The following is a 22,207-nucleotide window of genomic DNA, read 5'->3' on the forward strand; positions in this document are numbered from 1 at the left end:
ACACACGTAATATGGAAAGTTCTTTTTGTCTGAATATGTTGACCGAATTGTTCAAAATGCTGTACACAATTTGTTAGCCCCTGGTAACAAGTTTCACATCAGCACAGAGGTTTCAAATTCAGACAAGTGTATGTGCCTGGATGACTTATATGTGTCAGTTGAAAGTTAAGCTTTCCTAATTCTAAAGTGAGGTATGCTAAAGCCAGGTGGACAAATAAATAATGATATTCTACAAATTGGAAAGCTTAGAGTCTATAAAATTCAGAATCAAATTGGAGTGAGTTTACTTTTGTGGGAAATGTGGGGTGTTTTTTCATGTTGGCCCCTGTGTATAAAGCATCATAGATTGATAAATTTTAATTTTGTATATAGGTGACTTTTACTATTAACTTCGACTTCAATCTTCAAAACCTTCAAAATCGGGCATCTCTCAGTTTCCAAGCCTTAAGGTAAAACATAATGAAGTCATGAATTGATGATGGATGGCTTTTATAATATTTTTCTTTAAGTAATTTCCTAATGCTTGTCTCAATAGTGAAAGCCAAGAAGAAAACAAGGCAGATAATTTGGTCAAGCTCAAAGTTCCTCTTTTGTATGATGCTGAGATTCACTTAACAAGGTAGGTGAAGCAACGGAGACCCTATTACCACTGACACCACTCCAGTTTAGAACACATTTCGCTAGTGATTAAAGAAGTTCTCTGTATGCACGTTCTTAACTGAAGAATTTTAATGAAAATGTTTCCCCCTTGTCAACTAAAACAGGAGTCTGCAGACAGATTGGTGTCTAGGAAAACCTTGAGTGATTTTAGGTTTATTGACTGAGAACAGTACCAGAAAGACAGAGAAATAACCCTTTTGCCACATGTCACGGGCACATTCCTCTGCAGGCCCTCAGGGGAGCTATTAATACAGACTTCCCCAAGATGTTGAAACAGAACTCTAAAGGGTCCTGAGAGTTGCCGGCACTTTTTTCTCATTGCCTAATTCCTACTGTGTATGAGAACTCAAGCAATATCCCCATTCCTGGAAAGTGATGCCCCAAGCACAATGCTTTGCACATAGTAGGTTCACAGAAAATATTGAATTTAGTCACAGATTGAATATCTAGATCTAGTCTAGTTTCTGCATGATTTCCTAACAAAACAGATTGGGGTTTTATTCCAATCGGGAGTAAATGAGAGGTTTTCCGAAGGAGGTCACCCATGAAGAAATGCTTTCTTCCCTTCCCTTTTCCTGCCCAAAGCAAGTAAACTTGAGAGCAGCTATCAAAATGGTACTGGTTGAGACCAGCTATCTTGAATTGTTCAGAGAAACAGGTGTCTTGGGAAGAGGGTAACATACAAGTACCATGGGTACTAAGGGTTGATATTGTCTTAATTCACACTTAGAAGTGAAGCAAGCTCATGACACAGACACACAGGAGCACAGCTGCGCAGGTGCATGGGCCACCAGGGATGCCCACCTCCAAGGCTGGGAACCAGGAGTTCTCTACCTGGTGAAGCACTGAGGAATATTAATGACCCGTGAAAAACATGCTACAGTGTTTTCCCAAGAAGTCCAGTGACAGCAGGTTTTTCCAACTTTTACCACATCACCCTAGCCCCTAAAAGCATGGAATTTGTAGATCATCCAATATAGATCACTGAGCAAAAACAAAAAGGAAAATATGTCATCATGTCTAGAGCTTGAGACACATGAGCAGAGATGAAAAGAATGCTTCTGTATTAAGTGAGTTGCAAACAGCAAAGCAGAAGCAAAATACAGTCCAAGTCATTCATCTCTGAAAAATTCATCAGTAACTGCAGACTTTAAAGGAACCCCACTTGCTAAAATAAGTAACTGAAAACAAATGCAACCAAAAAGAATGATATTGTCACATTATCTAGATTTTTTTTCTTCTTACTTACATTGATTCTTTCTTTCCTCTAAACACTTTTTGTATCATTTAAATCATTCCACTTTCCCACCATGGCCAATTTTTTTAGGGGTGTGTGTGTGTGTGTGTGTGTGTGTATGTGTGTTTAGAGATAGGGTATGATTCCATCACCCAGGTTGAAGTGCAGTGGCATCATCATAGCTCACTGCAGCCTCCAACTCCTGGGTACAAGTGATCCTCCTGCCTCATCCTCCCAAGTAGCAGAGACTACAGGTGCGTGCCATTACACCTGACTAAATATTTTTTATCTTTTTTGTAGAGATTAGGTCTCTCTATGATGTTACCCAGGCTGATCTCAAACTCCTGGCCTGAAACAGTCCTCCCGCCTCAACCTTGCAAAGGGCTGGGACTACCAGCATGAGTTACCACACCTGGCATTTTTCAGATATTTTAACAGGAAATAGATTGAAATGGGACTTCACTTTTACTAATTAATGTCTTAGCTATGTATTTTTGTGATGGTAACTTGGATTCTAATATATGCTAATATTCTTTAAAATATATCATATAGTCAAAAAATTTAACATGGAGAATTATAAAGAACAAAAGCTAAAATGGCTCTTAATCCTACCATCTACAAAACCCAAACATTGCAGAAAGATACACAATAAAAGGTGAGGTCATCCCTCCCTCCCTTCCCTTGTTCCACTCCCTATAGCAGACAAATAAGACTGTTTTCAGAATACCTTCCAGATACAGGGTTTGCTTTTCTACCAGATGCGTGCATGTAACACACACACAGATACATACACATATGTGCACATACACATTTTATTTGCCCAAAAGGAACCTTGCTTTTTATGTAATCTTCTGTACCTTGCTTTTTATGTAACTTTAGAGAAATTTTCATATCGGGACACACAAATTTAACTTATATTATGCTAGTCCTGGCTGGATCATAATTTATATAGCCAACACAATATTAATGAGATATTTGGTTGTTTTGCATTTTTATTTTGTGTTTAATCATATAAGCAGTGCTGCAAAAAAAAAATTTTTTAATAGACATCTTTGCAAACTTTTGCAAAACTTCCTATTGAGTGTAACCCTTAGCAACAACTTTGATAGTACATAGCTGTGAAGTTACATTGTACAAATATGATCGGTGAGAAATAAATAGTATTTCTTCAAGACCCCCCTCCCCAGCATAGCTAACTGCTATCACAAATATATTGATGACCACTTAAGTAATTTAAAGAACACTTCAGTAACAAACAGCAAAATATCAGATCTCTTTAAAATGCAAAAGCAGAACATACTAATTTAGAAACTGGTCCTATTTAGGAGCTCACACAAAGATCATCTGGAAAGCAAAGGAAATAATTCATGCACATATAGCCAAGCTTTCTGTTTCGAGACTAGTCAGTATTCCTATTTTCCACATCAGGCTGACAAATCATTGTTTCCTCTCATATATAACCTTGACAAGTACCACATCTATTCAAATCTCCCTATGACATAGTTTTCTTTTGAGAATTTGGAAAAAAAAAATTAAGGCATAACAGAGAAAGACAAGGTTTTCGTAAAGAAAACAACAAATTTTTCTCCCTCAGAAAATGTGTAGCCCGGAAATAAAATCAACACCCTATAATTAAGATAAATTGTCCAGTGGGAATAAATGAAGAAAATGTACATAGAGCTTCTCAGACTCTACTCTCACCACTTGCCCCTTAATCCCCACCCAAAGAAGCTACCCTGGTTGGAATCCCACCTCAGAGCCCCAGAAATGAGTGAGGAGACTAGTTTCATTCTAGTCTGAGTGGTCCTGTGGGGGTTCCTCTGACCTAGTCATCACTTTGCTTGCAGACCTTAGTTGGAAATCCCAAGCAAAAGAGTCAGGATCAGTTCAAAGCCTTTAAGTCTAGTCTAATAAAACTTCTGGGTCAACCATCTTAAAGGTGGTCTCTAGTGGTGGAAACAGATTTGACCAACCTGAATTCAGACCTAAACCATTTGAGTTGCTTTGGAACTAGGGAAGGATAGGAATAAGGAATTAAAAAAATAATGTATACCATGTTTCACAGACATCCAATAATGAATAGTGCAGGAGCTAATACCCAGTACTCTTATTATTGTATTTCAGCCACACAAAGTAGTAAACCCCTGCCTTATAAATGCATTCATACAACCAACACAGGCTAAGTGTCCACTATATTGACATACCAGTCAATATAACAGCAATCTTGAGAGGAATTCTACTATCAGTTCTAAAGTAATACTTTTGTACTTATTTTAGAAATTTGACAACTGATAAACCTATAATGTACAGATTCTTAGCAGCAAGCCCATGACAAGATTGTTTTGGAAGGAATTTTTGTTAGTCTTTGAAACATACATTGGACCATAAGCCATTAACAAGCATTTATTTTCATTTAGTGCTTTTGCAACTAAAATTAAACTTTTACTTATAAGCTATAAGATACTTAAATAAAAGAAATATTAAGCTTTGAGAACAACAGTAAAACTAAAATATCTGGCTTTACCACCATCATCCAACAGATCCACCAACATAAATTTTTATGAAGTCTCCTCGGACGGGAAGGTTCCTTCTATTGTGCACAATTTTGAAGATATTGGTCCAAAATTCACCTTCTCCCTTAAGGTTGGTAAGCTTGTCATAAGGACGACAAATCCAGGAGAAAGGGGGAAGAAAAAAATGAGTCTGGGAAGAGAATAATACAGTAAAAAGAAATTGGAATACACCAGTGATTCTCAAAGGTTTACCACCTGGAGGAATTGTTAAAACACAGATTATGGGGGCTTCATTCCCAGAGTTTCTGATTCAGTAGGTCTGGGGTGGGTCTAAAAATTTGCATTTCTAGCAAGTTCGCTGGTGATGCTTCTGCTGTTGATTCAGGTGCCATACTTTTGAGAACTCCTAGGATAGATCATAGATTTGTAAACAACTGGATTTGTGCATAGTTATGTGTCCTGGGTAAGGGATAATTAATATATTTTAAAGGCAAATGTTCAACATTAATCAACAGAGCATTACTATAATGGTATGGCTATGGGTAAAAGTGTTTGGAATATAATTATTATGCCAATTTAAACTTGGATACCACTTCTGTTTGAGAAGTTTACTATTTGTATACAAATATGGGTTTTGTACAGTCATACTAGGTAGTATCTAAAAATATCTTTGAATCAAATTCTATTGGGTATTAGTAAGCAATTATTAATCTAATGATTATTGGTTACATAAAGGGAAATTAATTTGTGAAAGAATGAATATTTTATAATATAATAAAGTTACAGAACTTTGGAAAGTAAAAAGAATTCATCCACCTCTCTAAGCCAATATCATTTTATTTTTGTACATTTTTTACTAGTTCATTACAAGGTTGCAGTTTTATGATTTAAAAAATCTATTTAAAAAATCTTTAAAAATATCTTGATTTGTGATCCAGATACTAGAATTTATAAAATGTGAATGGTATTTGGCAACTATGTTCTTTCCATCAATTTGTAGTAGTAATAAAATAACATTCATAGAGAGTGTATTAAGTATCAGCCATAGTATCAAGCACTTTAGTATGTTACCCCCATTTAATTCCCAAATCAGTTATGAGGTCGGTTCTGTTATTATTCCTAGGGATGTTATTTAAAATGTTTAACAACCAGTAGGGCATGAGCCCTGCCAATTAGAGCACAAACCCTACCAGTGAGAACAGTGCCCTGTATCAGCACATAGCTGCTGAATTTCTCATTATCTTTATTTTAGTAATGAAAAAAAAGAAGCATAGAGAGGTCAAATTCCTTGCCCAAGCCACACTGCTAGTCAGTGGCAGAGTGGGACCCCACTCCCTGGCAGCCCAACTCCACAGATGGTGTTTTTAACCATTTATGCCACATCTCTCAAGTCACAAATTATTTACCCATTAAAGTTGTAGATGTTGAGTTTTTTCCATTAAAAGGTGAGACGGAAAGACCCAATATGCCTATAAAGTGATCACTCACCTTCAAATAGACTCAGTCTTACCACTGTATAGTTGTCCTTCCTCAACACGGGGGTTATTGATCACTTTCCTTGCATCTTGTACATCCTGTAGCAGTACCAGCATGTTTTGTTCCCTACGTAGGTGACAACAGGAAGTGTTCCAGTAAGCATGGCATCTGTAATCATCCACATCCCTCAGTACACCAAAGAAAAGAATCCACTCATGTACCTGACTGGGGTGCACACAGACCAGGTAAGGATACCAAAATTGCCTATAAACATGTGCACTTTCAAGATGGAAATAACCCATGAGGTTGGGGTGATTGTGTCTGACATCTTACACATAGAAACAGAAAATAATCCCTATGCATCCTGCATGCCAGTTAACTAGCAGTTAATGTCACGTTAGAAACAGAATATTGTTATAAGAAAACAAGTATCTGAGTCTAGGGATTTACAGGTGGCAGAAATTATTCCAAAGGTCCCATTTTGGCCAGTTAAAGATCTATCTTTGATGGGCCCTGTTAAGAAAAGACCAGGGAGTGAGAGGTTGAAACCTATGGTAGGAGCATAGTAGATCTATGGTACAATTAGTAGCTGGTCTTCAAGCAGCCAGCCTGGACTTTCTCCTGGTAATACTCAACCCTGGCTGTTCATTTTAATCACCCAGATTGCTTTTTAAATAAGAGTCATGCCCAGATGCATCCTAGGCAATTAGCTCAGAATCTCTAGAGATAAGACTCTAACACTGGTGTTTTTCTTTAAAAGCTCCCCAGGAGGTTCTACCATGCAGCCTGAGCTGAGAAGCACTGCTCTAGCCAAGCCCTTTGACATTGGCTCACCCTTAGTCCAGCACTTAGCTAGCTCTACCGTCATGTTACTCCTGTAGTGTGCATAAGGGACTATAGGAAATCAGAATCCTAAAATGTTCCACAGAAAAGAACCCCAAATTAAATCAGTCTATTGCTATTGCAAATTTGCCTTAGCACATATGGGCTACTTTTTTTTTTTTTTTTTTTGAGACAGAGTCTCATTCTGTTACCCCAGGTAGAGTGCAGTGGCGTCATCATACCTCACTGTAACCTCCTCCTGTCTCAGCCTCCAAAGTAGCTGGGACTACAGGCACACACCAACAAACCCAGCTAATTTCTTCTATTTTTAGAAGAGACAGGTCTCACTCTTGTCCAGGTTAGTCTTGAACTCATGACCTCAAGCAATCTTCCCGCTTTGGCTTCCCAGAGTGCTGGGATTACAGGCATGAGTCACTGAGTCTGGATACATATGGGCTATTCTTACAGCCCACCTCATCAGTTCACATCAGGAGGATTTGAATACCTCACGGTTTACCTTAGTGATTACAAGGAGTGTGTCCAGGTCAGTGCAGTTGAAAGAAGCCTAACAGCCCCTCCCTTGCTCCAACAGGTGACAGTAGGACTTCCTAACATGTTACGAGGAAATAAACCATTTTGATTCTTCAGTCTGATTGGCTATTCTTCTTTGTAGGCTGGTGACATCAGTTGTAATGCAGATATCAATCCACTGAAAATAGGAGAAACTTCCTCCTCTGTATCCTTCAAGAGTGAAAATTTCTGGCATACAAAAGAATTGGTAAGGACAGGTTAAGGTGTGGAAGTTCCCTTCAGCAAGGCACTGTTTTACATGGAATCAAGGCACTTCTCTTCTCCAAACAGCTGATAGTAGAGAGTTTTCTTATTTTGCCTTTGATGGCTTACAGGAATCAAGATTTAGAAAATACATGCTCAAATATAGGTTATTAGAGTCATTAGTTATGCCATGACTTATGAAATTCAAGTTCCAGACTTCATGACATCAAAAGGACTCATGTGAAACTATGTTTATGCACTGTGCACTTTGGAACATTTATTGTTAATGCCCATACTAATCCTCTCTCTATTTAATTATTGACTCCCCCATAAGAACTGTAGAACTGCTTCCTGTAGTAACGTTACCTGCTGGCTGAAAGACCTTCACATGAAAGGAGAATACTTTGTTAATGTGTCTACCAGAATTTGGAATGGGACTTTTGCATCAGTAAGTTTCATTTATTGGATTTATCAATAGCTGGGAAATGTAAGACTTCACTGTCAAGAAGTTCTTCCCCTTTGACAAAATCAGGATTCTGGCTAATGTTCAGCAGTGCCTGAATAACCTAGAGCAGTTTTACCCTGGAGGGCAGTACGTTTCCATCCCTCTCCAAGGCCCACCCAACCTGGCTGTGCCTTTCGCCCGGGGCACTCGTGAAAGGGTCTGCTTCTGAGACTCCACGCCATCCTGCTCCATCTGTGGGATGCTGTCAATGCCACCTCTGCTGTCCTGGGCTGCAGTGGGCGGCCTGTTTTGTCTCTCCCCATCTTCCCATCTCCACACACCCAAATCTAACTATCTGCCTCTGTCTCACTCCTTGAGCTCTCAGCTAATTGACTGATCTCAAACCACCCAGTAGATGAATCTAGCATGAAGATCCATCTCCCTCTATTGGAGCCAGGGAACCACTCTGCTCTACTGTTTTGCACTTTCTCTGATGGCAAGAGCCCAGTGATCACACTACTTTGTAAATCATTTCAATCCCCATGAAAAGTTTGAAGTGTCAAAACAATGTCAGTGTTGTTTTTCCATATGGCAAGTATGAGTCTGCCATAGTGATACTTGCTTTCAGTGGGAATTTTGGTAGCCAGAATTTAGGTCTGGCATGAAAACTGTAAGGATAGACAGCCCTCTGTAAATCCAGCTGCTTGAGTGGCTCACCATTCCTTTTACCAACACTGGTTTCGATTGAGGTGGCAAAATAGAAATTAGTCTGAAACCTCCTGGGGGGCTTTGTAGCTCTCACTGGATTTTTTTGTTTTAAATAATAAATCAGTTCCCAACATGCTTACAACCAGACTCTACTCCCTGTTTTTACTTACCATTTTATGATCCTTCCAATAAACTCCACTCCTTGCTACAGAGGTTTGTGTGAGATTAGAGAACTGAGCTCCCTCCAAACTTGTCCTTGGAGTCAAAATATAAGCAATATTCTTGGATAAAGACATAGTAAAAAAAAAAAAAGTAATAGTGAAAGGTTAGAAAAAAATGCAGAATTGGGAAAGTGGGGAAGTGAGGAGTTGGGTTTTCTTTTTGCTTGTTTGCTTTCATTTTGTTTTCTCGTTGGTTGCATTTGCTCCCCAGCCTTCAGGACAGTTCTAAATCCTATACTATGTGAAGCAGCTCGTGGTTGTACCCCCTTCCCAGCTGCTGCTGCGTGGGGCTCAGTTTTACCGATTGGTTCTTGGCTCCTTGGATTTGAGGAACAAATGTTTTCATAGCAAACTTTGCCAACTGGGAAGGAACGAACACTGACTGTTGCACATCAAAATGCAATCACCCCAGCTCTGTAAAACACATTTGGATTTTCTTGAGTTTGTTTAAAGCTACATCATTTCAACTGTGAGATTTTTTTATAGTACCTTCCCAGTGGTCTTCAGAAGCAGCAGTTTCATTTCTGGGGGCAAACTTGTTAGGAAGTGTATTATTTATGCTGTTCCACATGGTTATAATGGTCACACTGAGAAAACACCCTTGAGAGTTGCTGTATGTCAAGTCCTACACATCTTCCTCCTTCATGAAAGGCCAAATGTTTATCCCCACCTTGTTTTCAGCTACTTCAACAGCAAAGTGGACATTTTTCTCAGACCACCTAGGAGATCGGGTCTGAAATATGGCTCATTTCCTGTGTTAGAACTCATTAATGTACTGCCTTTTGTCACCACCCTTTTTCTGATGTAGTGCAAGTCAATTTAACATTTCAAGTAATTTTATCACAACGTGATTGCTCAGGCCTCCAAATGGATGTCAGTGTTGGCTGCCGTTTGTAAGGAAAAGCCTATGAATGCCGGCAGGTGTGTTTCTTCACTCTCCCCGTGTGTGGTGCAGCTTCCTCTACCTGTTAACCCCGCAGGATATTGTGTACCTGTGAGAAGGGTCTAATCTGGGAGTGTTGTAAGAAAAATTCCTTCACCTTTGACCTCCAGGGACTATGAAGCCAGCATTCACTTAACTGCTACTTGTTTTTTAAACTTAAACCGTTATCAATACTCTTAATGTTCCCCCAATAACATATGTTACTGGCGATCAGAGTTAACCTGTGACGCAATCTTCTATCTTGAGAAAATTAAGAGTAACCAGAGACCGAGCCCCAGTGGAAAAGAAATAAATTAATTGCTCACTTTTTGGAAATGCATTCTCTCTTTCTGGCAGCCAGATATAGTTTAGCAAATTACCTCATGGAGTATGTTGAATAGTGTGCCCTAGTAACCAGAAAAACTGAGCCCTAGCAGTCAGAGCACGTAAAAGTAGCTCTAAAATCTGAGCATTGTATTCTATTTCACAGTGTGCATCAGGCCCAATATTTGCTTTATAGATAATATAATAACAATGAAATATACACATCAATAACGTTTCCATTGAAAAGGTTTCTTTTTCTGTAACTAGATAAACTAGATAGAGTAATGGATATAAAATTATTTCATATTAGGTTAGTGATAACATCAGCGTAAAATATATGTCCTTCCTATATGCTTGCCCCAATCCAGTGTTATTTGACAGAAACACTTAAAATTAGGAAATCTAAATTATTACTGATGTGATACAACATGCAAAAAGTTCAGGGTGTCTGCTGCTGACTTGCATGGTTAAGTTCAAGTACATTAATTTTAAACAGTATTATTTTACACACATGCTCCCAGAAGGAAAATTCTCTTCCCTTTTAAATATTGGTTTTCCATTCCGTTATGACTTATTCAGGCAAGTATATAAAAATACCAACTTTGCAATTTTCTTTCATGTCATGGACTACACTATGAAGTTTTAAAAAATCTGAACTATGATCTTTCCCAATTAAAAACATTTGTTTTTAAGCCCTTGTTTTTCACCCCTATGTTCAAGTTCAAATCCCACCAGGGAGATATTTTAACTTGCTGATGTCTGGATCCCATCCCAGAGATTTGGTTTGATTTGGTGTGGCAGGGCCTGGTCATCTGCATGTTTTAAAAGTTCTCCAGGTCCTTCTGATGAGCAGTCACCAAACATAGCACTGGTTTAAGCACACAAAAATTCTTGACTCTTCAGAGTTGGCATTTGATCTTGTCACTTTCTACCAGGAAAGAAAGAAATCATAAACATGCCAGGTTTTCTGCATTCACTGCTGCTAGAATAAACTATATTCTTTATTCTTATGTTCCAGTCAACCTTCCAGACAGTACAGCTGATGGCAGCCGCAGAAATCAACACCTATAACCCTCAGATATATGTTATTGAAGATAACTCTGTCACGGTGAGTGCATCACAGCCCTCACGGTGAGCATTAGAGTCTATGATAGGCATTCCACTGCTGAAAACTTGGAATAGTCGTTCTTCTCCTCTACATGTATCTAGAAGTATCTTACTGAAACTTTAAGAATCTGATGGTTATTATGTTAAACTTTTGGCAAGGGTGCTTGCTACTCACAAAGTTCAGTGACGTATGTCCTCCTCCATGCTGCACTTCCCCTGCCCTCCCCCCAACCCCTGTTGGCAAGGCTGGCTTTCCTAGAAGTGGTGATCCAATGAAAGACACAACAAAAGGGGCCCCCTCTCTTGTTTGGGACTCCATGGTGTCTCTTCTCCATGCCTAAACCAGCACCACCAGTTCTTCCTTTCTCCTCATGTTTACACAAAACTGTCTAGATCTTAGGCTGCAAAATCTACATCATACTCATTTAAAAATCATAAATTGTATTTTAGAGCATTTTTTAGAGAGAAGTGCTGCAGCATGCTTAATAAGGTTTTTTTAAATAGTACTCTTTACAATTAGACACTGACACTGTATGACATGCCCATTCATTAGGTCTTACATTCTAGAAAACTATAAATGCTCCCCTTCATAAAAAAGCTTTTGCAAAGAAATGTACTTTTACAGAAAACAAAGGCTCTCTGTTCTAAGAGCTGGCACAAGACAATTTTCCTTTTGCACTGAAACTCTGGTTAGAATATGCCATATTTAGATACAGTGGGATTTCCATGCCCAGCTAATCTGCTGGCAGAGCCCCGAGCATTTTCCTCCCAATGCTTGTATTAGGAGTTGGAAGCCAGGTCAAGACTCTGCCCCCAGGGCTAGCTTGGCACTTGGCCTCAGTCCGCTGCTGCAGCCCACAGAGTTGGTTAAAGAGGCAATGGCCCCGTGAACTCTGGACCTCACTCAATGCCAGCGAGTAGAGCTCACAGCACTGCTGCCCCACTCTTGTCCCAGGGAAAATGATTCCACACAATAGAGGACGCTTTTCTGCTTCTGGTTTAGGAGCCTCAGTGAAAGCCCACACCCTCTCTCCACAGGCTGGGGCCTGGAAAATCAGAAATGCAGCCAAAGGAAATGTGGACTTCAATTCAAAGCGCTATGCATTTAGCCTAGGGGAAAAGTAGTATAGATGTTTTTTAAAGCTCACTTTAGAAAAACGTAGCATTCAGACAATATGTGAAACTGATGAAGTCTTTGTTTTTTAGAAACTAATATTAAATATATTAACTGGAAATTCAAATGAGGAACTTTAACAAACCCATTCGATTTTTGTTTTCTTGGTTTTCCTGAGCAATGCTAATAAATAACGGAAGCCAACTATTACTTGTGTCTATGGAAATTTTTTTTTAATCCAAACAATTTGGATAATTTTTTGAATAATGTTTGAATATAAATAATAACTTGACACATTTTTATAGGTAGATAAGTGATTGCTACAATTATTTAAATCCCTGGACCACTTAAAAATCTGATCTACAAAATGTTATACTTGTGAGTTCATGGACCCCAGATTAGGAAGCTGTGGAATAGAGAGAAGTAGTAGATGACTTATTTATTTTTCATTTATTTGTTTGTTTGTTTGTTTGAGACAGAATCTCCCTTTGTCCCCCTGGGTAGAATATAGTGGCGTGATCATAGCTCACTGCAACCTCAAACTCCTGGGCTCAAGCGACCCTCCTGCCTCAGCCTCCCCTGTAGCTGGGACTACAAGACCAGCTCATTTTTTCTATTTTTAGTAGAGATAGGGTCTTGCTCCTGCTCAGGCTGGTCTCTAACTCCCAGCTCAAGTGATTCTCCCAGAGTGCTAGGATTACAGGTGTGAGCCCTGATCCTAGCCCAAGAAAAGTGGGCATATCACTTAATAGTCACTTTATTCATTAATTTATAAAGCCTTATTTTAGCTCTTGAAGATACAAATTAGAAGACATACGGTCACCAAGGCCAGCTCCCAGTTTAGCCCAGCCCATAAATTATGTGACAAAAAGCAGCTCCTCTGCCACTGCAATGTAATGTTAAACCAAGTCAGAAATTGGAGATCGTTTCCTTTCTTTGCTTCAAAATACAGCTCTTTAAGAATATTTTATCAAGAAAATGATTGACACTCTTTCCCCAATTAAAGAAAAGATCACGGATTTTTACTGTTAAGACTCAGGAGAGCCGTTCTCTTATGGCCCTTACAGCTGCTGACAGAGAGGACAAGAAGAACCCCAAATAGCCTCAGGGGCAACTTTATCACTGAAAGATCAAGTTGACCCCTAAGATACTATCTCTACTTTTCAACCTTTGACATCCACCTTGCATGAGATTTAAGTGAAATCAGTATTTTAGAAACACAGGACAAAGTTGTTGTTGTTTAATCACGGTGCAGCTGAGTTAATTAGTTTGTGCTCTGACTCCCTTCCCCACGGCTGTCTGCTTAAACTCCATGGTGCTTTCCCTGGATGTGAATGCCAGAAAATGAAGTCCCTAGCTCATAAATGACTATCTGAGATGCAGCCGTAAAATACTGATGTAGGTAAAAGGAGAAAACAGAAAATTTGTTTTCCTTACCTGGACTTCGCAGGAGCATTTTCTCTAAAAATTGTTCAGTGTTTGAGGAATGTACAATGTTTGAGGAATACCATTAAGAAAAAGTCGTGTCACCTTTCTAGAACCATGGTCCTTCATTCATAAAATTAGAGAATTGTACTAGACCATCTCCTTTTTTTGATGCTAAAATTAGTAACTCAATTGTGAACATGTGTTTACAGATTCCCCTTACGATAATGAAACCCCACGAGAAAGCCGAAGTACCTACAGGAGTTATAGTAGGAAGTATAATTGCGGGGATCCTGTTGCTGTTAGCCTTGGTTGCAGTTTTATGGAAGGTAAGAAAAGTTTCATATTGTAAATACAGGCTCCTGAAGGCCTCTGTCTTGAATTTGCTTGCAAAACAGCAGCCTTAGGTTTTACATGGAATCTCCTGTATTATGAGAAAATATAAATGCAAATTTGTTTACAGTTTCTCACTCACGTCTTTGAAAACAACCAGTAAGGATTTTATATTATTTTTTTAACCTTCTTTTCATCCAGAGCCCTGAACATTTTGTTCAGCTTCAGATGAGTAGACTCAAGAGAAATTTAACTTTCTGCAATTCAGCAGAACTCTCTGCATATACATTTCCTCACTAAAGGGGCGAGAGATACCAGGTCAGCAGTCCGCACACCACACTGGCCAGAGCCTCAGGGATTCCCAGAGGGGCCTCAGGGGAAGTGGGCAGCAAGCGGGTCAAAGGCACCACACAGAATAAGCCGTGGGTGGTAACCGTTTTACATCATCACCTTTACAGCTCGGTTTCTTCAAAAGAAAATATGAAAAAATGACCAAAAATCCGGATGAGATTGATGAGACCACAGAGCTCAACAGCTGAACCACCCAGCACACGTCGCCGCAGTGGGAACTGGCAGCATCCCAGCCGGATTTGCTGTTTGTGTGAATGGATTTCTTTTTAAAATCCAAGTTGTTTTTTTATAATATAAAAGGTAAACTAGCCTGGCATTTTAAGAGAAACTGCAGGTCAGTTTGGAATGAATAAATTGTGGGTGGGGGGTAGGGTATAAAGGGTAAAAGACTTACTTTCTATGAGGGGGAAAAAGTAATCTTTAAACTGGCTGGTCCAGAGTTTACATTCTAATGTGCATTGTGTCAGAATCGTGAAATGCTTCCAAGCATGACAAGTTTTAAAGAAAATCTAACTTTCTCAACTTCTTTTGGGAAAAAAAAATGCTGTCTTTAAAGTGCTTGCCTGTAAACAGCAACGACAAAAATGGAAGTACCTGGTATAATAAATAAATATATGTATATAATTTATATTATATATATATAAGTACTTCCACTTACATATATAATTATGAATATTGATGTTAACAAGAGGGGAAAAAAACACAGGTTGTTTTTCAATTTATGCTGCTCATCCAAAGTTGCCACAGAGGATACTTTTAAGTGATGATTTTATTTATAAACTAGGTAAAATTTGCTTGGTTCCTTTCAGCCCACAGCTGCCTCTTCAGAGTCCTATCCTGCTTTAATTGTCAAAATGTGCTTGAATAACTGACCAGAGTTTACAGTATAGCTCCTACTGAGGAAATCTCCATTTAAGTTGGGGTAGGGGCAGTTTAGAGGCCAAGGCACAAAACTTTGCTTAAAACACATAATAGAACAACATTTATGGTAAATTCCTGCCTGCTGGAGGCCTAGACTGTGACAGAGGAAAAAAAAGGAGGAAATTTCCTTTCCCTTTTAGGATGCACACAACAGCTCCCTTTTAGGACTTGATTAGGTAGCTGGCAGGAACCTAGTGAATTTTTGAAAGATGAGTAATTTCTTTGGCAATGTCCCTTTCCCCTTACTGAACCACTCTCCCTTCTCCTGGAGCCCCATGTTATAGAAGCCGTCTGAAGCCTGCCTTCCTCTCCAGTGGTCCAGAGTTGTCCACCTTCCTTTACCCTTCATCCAAAGCTCCCACTCCCTCGGGACAGCTGCTCTACACCAGGTATTAGGAGGGAAAAAATCATCAACTGCCATATGAGTTGTATTTAACTCACAGTCGTTTTGAGCCCGGGGCCTCGTGAAGCATATGTAACTCACACATCTCTTCACCTTGGGAGCTGTGAGAACTATTTTTCAAGTTGCATATAACTCTACTTGGATAACTGTGGTAATTCTAAGAAAAAAAAAAAGTTGCATATAACTCATGCACAGAAAATAGAAAATAACAAATTTTTCATTAAATTAAAAAGGATCATTTTGTTTCTGAAGTTTATATTCTATTTTCATAACAAAACACCGTGGCCTCATGGAAAAAAATTTTTTTTTCTGGTGTGGCAGTCAATGTGTTAATTCACAAACTGTGTGAATTACTGTATAAACTCCTTAACTTCAAGGAGCTATTTTCACTTATTGCTAAACAAGTAAGAAAACTAAGCCTGAGTGAATTTCTAAATTTTGGAATTTCAGGCAGTGTAATCAAGGTAAAGTAAAACATCTCAGGATTTCACAGAAAGTTACACACAAGGCATTGGAAAGAAACCACCAAATTAGCAGGTGCACTGTGTGTGCTTGTCTTGTTTCCAGAGTACTTAAACTTCCATAAGAGAGAGTGTTCACTTGGGCAAGCTGGTTCAAAATGTAGATCCTATAATTCTTATTTGGTCAGAGTGGGATAAAGCCCAGTAATCTTCATATTAACAAGCACCCCAGTCATTATGATGTAAATGGACCACACTGAGGAACCACCACCCATTTCTACTTTTCTCGGCTCTTGAGCACACACATTCTCTAGGAGAGACTTGGAGGAAAAGGGCAATGGGAACTATTTTATGTCAGACACTACATAGCTAAAGCTTTGAGGACAAGTCCTCAACCTCCGTAAACCTCGGCATCCTCATTATAAAATGGGATGACTGGGCTGGAGCTCGGCAGTGATGCTTTCAGTTTGAAAGTGCTATCATCTGGATTTCCTCTAATACAAATAGAAAATCCTCCAAGAGTTTGACTTGGGAAAGACATCAGAGGAAAACAGGTATCTGCCCTGTGCATATGAATGGCTGTGACTGCCCCCCTGGCCTGGCCCGTGTGGGCAGTCCAGAGCCATATGTACTGTTTAATGATTTACCTTGTGTTTGACAAAGCAAAGCAAAACAAACAAACAAACAAACAAACAATTAGCCATAAAACGTCAGGGGTTTATAGGAAAAACAGCATGGTATTCTCTAGTCAGGTGTGCCAGAGCTCAAATCTTTTAACAGCTGTGTGAATTCACTGTTTCATTCCAACCAAAATTTTATTTAAAAAGAGCAGAGAAACTAGTCATTAGGTTGATAAAGAATATTTAACAAACCATGTAACTACTGTATATATACATACTAGTTTTCCAATGTGCTATACAAAGAAATATAGCACATCAGTCCTTTTATTTTATTCTGCCTCACCTTGCTTAGATAAGTTCGTAACTAAGGTCACATACACACATTGAGCTTGAGAACTCTGACTAAGCCTTGCCTTAAGTAGTCAGCGTCGATTACACAGTTTCCAGGAAGTAGCTGGATTACTGTAAAGTAAAATATTAGCCACTTGCCTCCACACCACTTATCACACTAGGGAAGGGTTTCTCAACCTGGGCACTATTGTCATTTTGGACCAGGTGATTCTTCCTCATCAAGGACTGCCCTGTGCCTTGTAGGATGTTTAGCAGCATTGCTGGCCTCTATTAGAAGCCAGGTAGCATCTCCCCCTGCAGTTGTGACTATCAAAAGATGTCTCCAGACATTGTCAAGTGCCTCCTGGGAGGAGTACTTCTCAAGCACTTTTAAGCAAAGGCGACTATTTATTCAAGAAATTAAGGGGAACAAAACAGTCTTTTAAAGGAAAGTTATGTCTTTCTATTCATATTATACTTTTGCTTTAAAAGTAAGTAGAGTAGAGGTTGTAAAAGATGTCATGTTAAAATTTCCATTTCATAAATGGTGTATAGACAAGGCCTATAGAATGAGATAAAAATTCTGAGTTGCTTCACGCATGGCTGCCACACAAGCATTATAAAATAGTAACGTAGTAAAGTAGCTTGATGAAGAAACCGCATTGAGATTTAAAATTGTGCATCACTCATTTCAGCAATGAAGTAATAACTCCTAACTGGACAGAAATTTTTTCTAGCTGGCAATGTTCTGTAAAATAGTGAAAGTTATCTATTAACTGTGAAGAGTAAGGAAAACTAAAGCAATTTATTACAGTCTCGCAATTGATTATACTAAAAATTATTAAAAGAGGTATAATTTTATAATATAGCTATCCTGATATAAGCTTTAACCCAATATATGAAAATCTCATTCATGAGGACATCATTAAACAGAAGAGCAGAATTTCCTAAACTGTGCTCCCAGATCCATCTGTAATATTTCAATGTGCACATAACACAATTGTATACACAAGTTTCTAGGACTATGCTCTTCATGTACATTCAGGCATACCTGTTTTAATCAATTTGAAAAATTAATTTAAACATCTAGAGGTGAAAGATAAACACATGGGTAAATTTTGAAATAAATGAAAATATTAACTAGTTCTTTTAACTTTAAAAATGAAAATGTAGCCATTATGTAAATATAGTTTCATATGTACCTGATTTATTTTGACAGAGGAAGTCAAAATATAAATGTATATATTGCACAACTGTTAGAATTGTATATTTTTTAAAGAAATTGTCTTGAATATTTTCTTTCAGATATAATACGTAAGTCTTTAAGATGTGATAAGTATGTTTGCTGTTTTTGATTAAATAAATGTATTTATATTTTTCTCTCCACTAAAACTATAAACATAAATATATGCATGTTTGTATGTCAAGTTGCACAAATCATTTGATTTCTGAGAAACAAAAATCAATTTGGAGTAGAAATTAACACAAATTGTCTTTCTCATGTCACAGTAAGAGAATCAAACAGAAAAGTTTTATTTAATTATATACCACTCTTTTCATACCACATTATTGAATATCATTAAAATTGTTTTGAAAATAAAGCTAATTCTTTCCTTTGGGGTTTTTTTTGGTTTTTTTTTTTTTTTTTTTTTTGAGACACAGTCTTGCTCTTTGCCTGAGCTACAGTCCCGTGGTGTCAGCCTAGCTCACAGCAACCTCAAACTCCTGGGCTCAAGCAATCCTTTTGCCTCAGCCTCCCGAGTAGTCGGGACTACAGACATGCACCACCATGCCCGGCTAATTTTTTTCTATATATTTTTAGTTGTCCAGCTAATTTTTTTCTATTTTTAGTAGAGACAGGGGGTCTCACTCTTGCTCAGGCTGGTCTTGAACACCTGACCTTGAGCGATCCTCCCACCTCGGCCTCCCAGAGTGCTAGGATTACAGGCATGAGCCACCACGCCCGACCTTCCTTTGGGTTTTGATTTTTACAACTTACACATTTTACTATATTTATGTACTTGGGTCCTTCAGAACACATTCAAGACTAAGAAGACTGAGTATGTAACTAGCCGTAGGTATCCAGTCTGTTACCTTTCTAGCATTGACCTCAAGCATGTTTTGCAGGAGCCTTAAACTGCCTTCAGAGTTTACAGACTTAAGACTAAAGCCTTGCTCCTCAAAGTGTGGTCCATGGATAGGCAGTGCTGCAACACCTAGGAGCCTGTTATAAAACCCAGATCTCAGGTGCCACGCAGAACTACTAAATTCAAATTGGAAGTTTAACAAGATCCCCAGGTGATTCATATTACATTAACATTTGACAAGCACTGCTCTAAAGCACAACTTACCTCTTGAAATAAAATGTACGATAGGAATAGAGATGGAAAAACATCAGTCAAACTCCTGCAACATACAAAAGCATCGTCATCTGCACAGTTGGTTTTTTTTAATTTTAGTAGTAAGAATGAGGATTTAAATATTTTTATTTAAAGATTAGATATGCTGAAATGCATACACTGAAATTATAAAATAAGGTACACATCGGGCTCACAGACTGCCATCACTGTACAGATGGCAGATTAATGCAAAGGATGGCTGGAAAGTGTGTAAGTGCTGCCATTTATACAGATGCACAGATGGCTCCCACTCATTTATCAGGTGCTCTCTCATGCCACCCTGCCCATCCCAATAGTGGACCATCTCATAAGGGCAGCTTATTGCAGCACAGCTACCAGTAAGTGTGTTTGGTTTGTATCTCACATTAAAATACAATGTGGGAGAGCTGGGCACGGTGCTAGGGGCCAGTACTCCCAGCTACTCACGAGGATGAAGCAGGAAGATCATTTGAGCCCAAGAGTTTAAGGCCAGCCTGGGCAACAGGACTCCATTTCTTAAAAAATAAAACAAAATGTTCAAGAACAGGAGCCTTAGTTGTTTGTTTGTTTGTTTGTTTTCCACAGAGCAGGTTAGGAAATGCTGCTAAAGACCTGTATTAAAGCTACCACTTTGCCCCATACTGTTAAGTGGAAAATAGTTTTACATTTACTCACTTTTTAAAAAGTAATTCCTTTTATTTATTCTACAGCACCTGTTAAAAAAACTCCTTCCTCATCCTATCATAACTCTTTAATATTTTAAATCAAGATGCCAATTAAAAGTTGGGCATCATCTTACACAAAAACAGGGCCTAATTTTCATTTATGGACCACTCCAACCTGCCTTTAAAGAAAATGGCTACTAAGCTGAACTTTTGGGTTTTATTCCAAATAAAATCAAAGACTCATGTTGCCCTGCCTCTACCCCCCTCTGCTGGATGATCCACCTAACTACATCACACAAATCATTGCCATCTTAATACTAGATAGATGCTCAGTAACTACGTAAGATGTCATAGGATGGGAGTGGGGAAGGAAGGGAAAGAGAAAAGTTGGGCTGACCCATGCATTCATTTAGCCAGATACATTTCACACCTGTAAGCATTACAACTACACGTGTCAAGTTTAATGTAGGGCACACTATTTAACACCAATAGCAGTGGTATTCATTCAACAAATATGAGTGCATACAGTAAACTCATGTATTAGTTAAGCATCGTAGTGACAAAGTCAAAGTCCCTGATGTCATGAAGTTTATAGTCTAGCGATGGTGATAAACTACTAGATATAGTACATCAAGTACCATAACAAAATACAAAGCAGAGGAAGGGGAGAGGACTCCAGTTTTAAATAGGTAGTCAGAGAAGGCTCTCGAAGGAGGTAACATTTAATCAGAGACTAAAATGAAGAAGCAGACTATGGGAACACCTGGAGCAAGACAGGAGGTGAGGGCAGGCAGGGGCCCCTGTGTAGGACTGCAGGCCATGGTGAGGACTTTGAGGTCCTAGGGTATGATGAGCTATCAGAGGGTTCTGAGTAGTGTGACGAATGATCTAGCAGGAGGGGGAAGAGTGCCAACAGAGGGGTGGTCCACAGGCCACGGCAAAAGTCTAAGAGCATTGGATTGGAGGCTTGGACTATGGAAGTGGCAGTGGAGTAAGGAAGAAGTGACTGGATTCAAGATACATTCAGGAATCCATTTTCTAATTATCCAGTAGGTTCATTTGGGGATCTGAGACCAATCCTCAAACTACTAGCTTCTTAATCACAATTTCTCAAAAAATATTGAAAATATATTGACTCTAAACATACCCAAAGGATGAAAATATCCACAGTTCACTCACTGACCATCTGCTGTTACTTTCATCCAAAGATGATGAAATTCTTTTTTCATTTTGCCACATGTTCAAATACTTGAAGTTTTAATTTCCTACTTCTTGAGTGAACTTATCTAGCAATCACACAAAGTCACAACTTCAAAGTGGCCTTGAAACCTTGCAGGCAATCCGCTTAAAGGCTGATTTTTTTTGGGGGGGGGGCCTACTCTTCTAATTATTTGAGCAGCCAAGTTACAGAGATAGAAAGGCTACATGTCAGAGTGATGCTGGCCCCTTAATATCTCAACCACCAGTTAACTCTGCCACTTACTCCTACGAAAGGGAGGATCAGTGAAGACCCTATCTAAGTTGACTGCAATGCACAAAAACTTTCAAGGACATTCCATCCCAGTTCCTGCATGCCTCAGATTAACTCCTTAACCTTTGTATGAAAACTTTAAAAACATAACAGTCTCAGTTCCAAACTTAGAATAAAGCCTATTTAATGAAGGCATGATTCTTCAAAAATGTGTTTAAAGAATGTTCTGTTTTTTAAAAACACAATTAGCCTCAATAAAGACCTTCTAAAGAAATATTTGAGTGGAAAAATCTTGAAATCCACATATCTCATATTAACATTACATATAACATATCACACTAACAACGTGTGCAAAATCCTAGAAATGTCTGCAGTGGCCCAGTAACCCCATGATACTGTGCTTTCAGATACAAGATCCAACTTACTGTCCAACACCCAGCCCCTTCTCCAGGGCATTTGGTGGAAGGCAGAGGGTGGCAATGAATTGCGAGGGTAAGGCTGAGACCAGACAGGCAAGCCCAACTCA

At 38.8% G+C, this 22,207-nt stretch overlaps 1 protein-coding gene across 1 annotated transcript in view; it reads left to right on the top strand.

The window, feature by feature from the left end:
• The window catches only part of ITGA2 (integrin subunit alpha 2), a 73,591-nt gene extending 58,971 nt beyond the window's left edge, over nt 1-14,620 (top strand). Inside the window, exons 22-30 of the mRNA XM_069492229.1 lie at nt 373-449; nt 536-619; nt 4,438-4,540; nt 6,021-6,131; nt 7,382-7,486; nt 7,817-7,930; nt 11,121-11,210; nt 13,961-14,077; nt 14,540-14,620. Coding sequence (XP_069348330.1) covers nt 373-449; nt 536-619; nt 4,438-4,540; nt 6,021-6,131; nt 7,382-7,486; nt 7,817-7,930; nt 11,121-11,210; nt 13,961-14,077; nt 14,540-14,620 — 882 coding nt within the window. The remainder of the gene's footprint in view (nt 1-372; nt 450-535; nt 620-4,437; nt 4,541-6,020; nt 6,132-7,381; nt 7,487-7,816; nt 7,931-11,120; nt 11,211-13,960; nt 14,078-14,539) is intronic.
• Nucleotides 14,621-22,207: the final 7,587 nt, after the last annotated feature.

This window comes from Eulemur rufifrons, chromosome 17, assembly GCF_041146395.1.
Source record: "Eulemur rufifrons isolate Redbay chromosome 17, OSU_ERuf_1, whole genome shotgun sequence".
Lineage (NCBI taxonomy): Eukaryota > Metazoa > Chordata > Mammalia > Primates > Lemuridae > Eulemur > Eulemur rufifrons.